This window comes from Aplysia californica, unplaced genomic scaffold (genome assembly GCF_000002075.1).
Source record: "Aplysia californica isolate F4 #8 unplaced genomic scaffold, AplCal3.0 scaffold00456, whole genome shotgun sequence".
NCBI lineage: Eukaryota > Metazoa > Mollusca > Gastropoda > Aplysiida > Aplysiidae > Aplysia > Aplysia californica.
The window spans coordinates 546,641-549,855 of record NW_004797726.1 but is presented as its reverse complement, the minus strand read 5'-3'; the positions used below and the strand labels follow the sequence as shown (position 1 = coordinate 549,855).

General features: G+C 39.1%; 2 protein-coding genes across 3 annotated transcripts in view; both read right to left on the bottom strand.

Moving 5' to 3' along the window:
- Positions 1-293: 293 nt before the first annotated feature.
- Positions 294-3,215, bottom strand: part of LOC101857271 (triple functional domain protein) — a 186,628-nt gene continuing 183,706 nt past the window's right edge. The window contains exon 42 of one of the 2 annotated variants that reach the window (XM_013086334.2): positions 294-549. In XM_013086334.2, coding sequence (XP_012941788.1) covers positions 325-549 — 225 coding nt within the window. In that variant the 3' untranslated portion in view covers positions 294-324. The remainder of the gene's footprint in view (positions 550-3,215) is intronic. The other variant, XM_013086335.2, reaches the window with a different exon arrangement.
- LOC106012675 (ATPase family AAA domain-containing protein 2) overlaps positions 999-3,215 on the bottom strand; it is a gene marked incomplete in the record, with an annotated part of 64,048 nt that continues 61,831 nt past the window's right edge. The window contains 2 exon segments of the mRNA XM_013086337.2: positions 999-1,971; positions 2,731-2,820. Coding sequence (XP_012941791.1) covers positions 1,741-1,971; positions 2,731-2,820 — 321 coding nt within the window.

Sequence of the window (3,215 nt, the reverse complement as noted above, 5' to 3'; positions counted from 1 at the left end):
GAGTATGCAGGGATACTCATGGTAACAGTTAATTGCATTGACCATACCAAAGTTCTTAATCAGCGGAAAAAATCACTACAGTCAGCAAGCTGTTCCAACTTTTCTACTCCTGAAAGCAACATATTTCAGGCGAGAGAAAAAAGCATTTTAACCTTTTTTGTAAATTGTACAGAGTGTACGTTTTAAAAAAAAATTAATTTTTAAATGTTTTTTCCCCCCTCCTTTTTTCAGCATTTAAAATTTGAATTTATTTCTTGAGCACATGCAACCGATACCACAGACTAATAAAAGACTGCAGTTTTTACTAATTCAAAATTTTGGGATTCAAAAGTCACTGACCAGTTTGGTAGTGACATCATCAGTGGAGACTTCCTTGTTGTCTGGCTTGAAGGAGTGCTCCTGGATCTCCATGGGTGGTGGCATCTCAATGTCCTGGGCCGGTTCCTCCTCCTCGCTGGTGGCATCCAGAGGGCTCTTCTGGTTGACCACAGCCACCTGGGGCGCGATGGTCTGGTCGCCCGTGACAACGCTCTCTCCACCCGTAGAGTCCTGGAGACATTAGAGAAGAAATATTTGATAAAGAAAGCTTTTTGTAAGGTTCAAGCAACAGACAAATACAATGGCTGGAAGACATTGGAAGGGAAACAAAGGCCAGACAGGGAACGTTAAAGGTAGTCCTACGAGGGTTTTCAGGTAGAGAAGTCACAGGTCAATATGTACAGTCTGGTCATTTAAATACTGACAAATCAAAGCAACATTAGAAGAAGGTCAAAACTGTCGTCAGTGCCGTCAGGGCATGGAGGCAGGAGGACAATACATTACCTTGAGAGGACAGTTACTGGTCGCAACTTACCTTGATGCAAACGAAAAATGTCATCTTGGAGCCTGGCCAGTGAAAAAACTGTCTGACTCACTCACTCCCCCCCCCCAACACACACACACACATATAAATAAAAATGTATAGTACACCACATTTCACGCTTTGTTGTGCATAACTACAAAATTGCCACTGTTTTCCAAAAATGTATTTCTTATCTTCCAAATAAGGAAGGCATTTATTCATTAAGGCACAAAAACTACTGACAGTACAAGAAGAAAAGGCATGCTCAGGCCTGTTTGTTTTGTGGGTTTTTTTGGCGTTACATTACTAAAACTAAACCCCATCAAAAGATTAACAAAAATTTAGAGAAAACTTGAAGATAAAACATTATCTTACAAAGGCCTGGAACATCTAATAATTTCAGGAAAACAGACCAACTTATTAAAGAAAATGGGATGCAGTGTGGGCTAACGTTTCGGCAGTCAAAACTCTAAGAAAATTGGGGAGATGGGGAAATTGAGAAGAAAATGCAAAATCTGGAGAAAGAAAGCTTCAGAGACAAGCTGGGAGACCACTCATATAGTTTCTGATTATCAAAGAAAAAAATTTCAGGCAAATGAAGCTTAAGATAACAAAGACGAACAAGTGTGCCATACACACAAGTGCACATGCACAAAGACGCAACTATAGCCCTCATACACATTGACCATTGTCCATTACCAGACACTGACTAGCCCTCAGATTTTATTGCTCTCGAACTGATCGACCCTTGAAAAGAGATCATTGACGGATACATTGGACTTCTGTAGAAATTCATCAATATTTTATTGACGTCACCTTTAGTCTTTAGTGACTGACTAGAACAGAAATCGAAAGGACAACTTCAAGCAGGAGTTGACAACACTGGACATACAAAACACTTACTGTCTTTTCTTCAGATATTTCGCCTTCTCCGACTCTTTATCTCCTCCAGTCTCTCCTTTGTCATCATCGTCTTCATCCTCTTTCATTCCGTCCTTCTCATCTTTCTCGATCTGTCCATCATCTTTGTTACTCTGTCGTTCCTCCAGAGAGACCTGACTTTCTTCCGCAGACATTGAGGTCAAGTCTGCTTTAGCAGCAGACGTTGAGCTGGCATCTCCTGATGGCTCCTACACACACAACAGAATACATAGTCAACACATATGCTCAAGATAATAAAAAATAAGAATATCAGAAATGAATTAAAAAACATAAACTGCAAGTTGTCAAGTTGCAAAATAAGTTGTAAAATCAATCTCCAAAGAGAGAAATGTTTTATTCAGTTTCTGACTCTTATGTGAAATGTCACACTCAGTCTGTAGTACTCAAGAAAAAAACAAAAACACCTTTAGATAAATTCAAAATTGAGTCCACAACAGATCTCTTAATATAAGAAGGAAACACTTTGTACACCGACAGGCTATGAGTTAACCAGTATAAATAGTGTCCATCCTACATTGTAAAAGATTTTGTATGACAGAAACCAGCTAAACTTAATGTTAATCTGACTACTTTGTAAGTTGCTGTTAGCACAATACTATGTACGGATATATCGAAAGACAAAATTAATAGAGTTTTTGGTCCCCTTTTAATTTAACGCCTTTCTGTTTCAAAGATTACCTCCAACACTGACTATATTCAAATCACAATAGGATAGAAAAATGTAAACCTGACAGAGCAGAAACAAATCCACTTCTCTTTTAGAAAATACTCATATCATACTGAGATAGACAATTCTTAATTTGACAATGCAAAAACACATTCTTCACTTGTTCTTTTAAAAATATTCATATCATACATCAGACGGAAAATTCTTAAGTAGACAATGTCCAAAAAATCCAAACAGGACAGAAGAGAGAGACCTGTCAAAAAGGTCATCTTGTACTCACAATTCTTTGTTTGACGATACTCTCGATCTGATTGGCCAGGTCCATGGAGGAGGCGGCCTCGGGCTGGGACTTGAGTGTCAGCTGGGAGGCCTGGGGGAACAACACAAAGGTCACGGCTCCCTCACAACACCAGCTAGTAGGGGACAGCGTGCTTATTTGTCATTTCATAGCATTGTGGACTTCTTCACACAGAGGCAAGATAATAACCTTTTTGCCAAGACCTGTCTGGGACTTGTTCTCAACTAATTTTGGTGAACTCGGAACAAAGCTAAACAATCAAAAACAACAAATCACAAGCCTTTCTTTTCTGTTTTTTGTATCATTCTGAAGTTCTCATCTTCAGAATACCCTAACATTCAGTGAATTTGGTATTAGGCCTATATAAACCCAGAGTACCTCCATCCGAAACTAGTTCATGGCTACATATCTATATGCCATCATGGTCATAAACAATCAGGCAAACAAAATGGTAGCCACATGGTGGG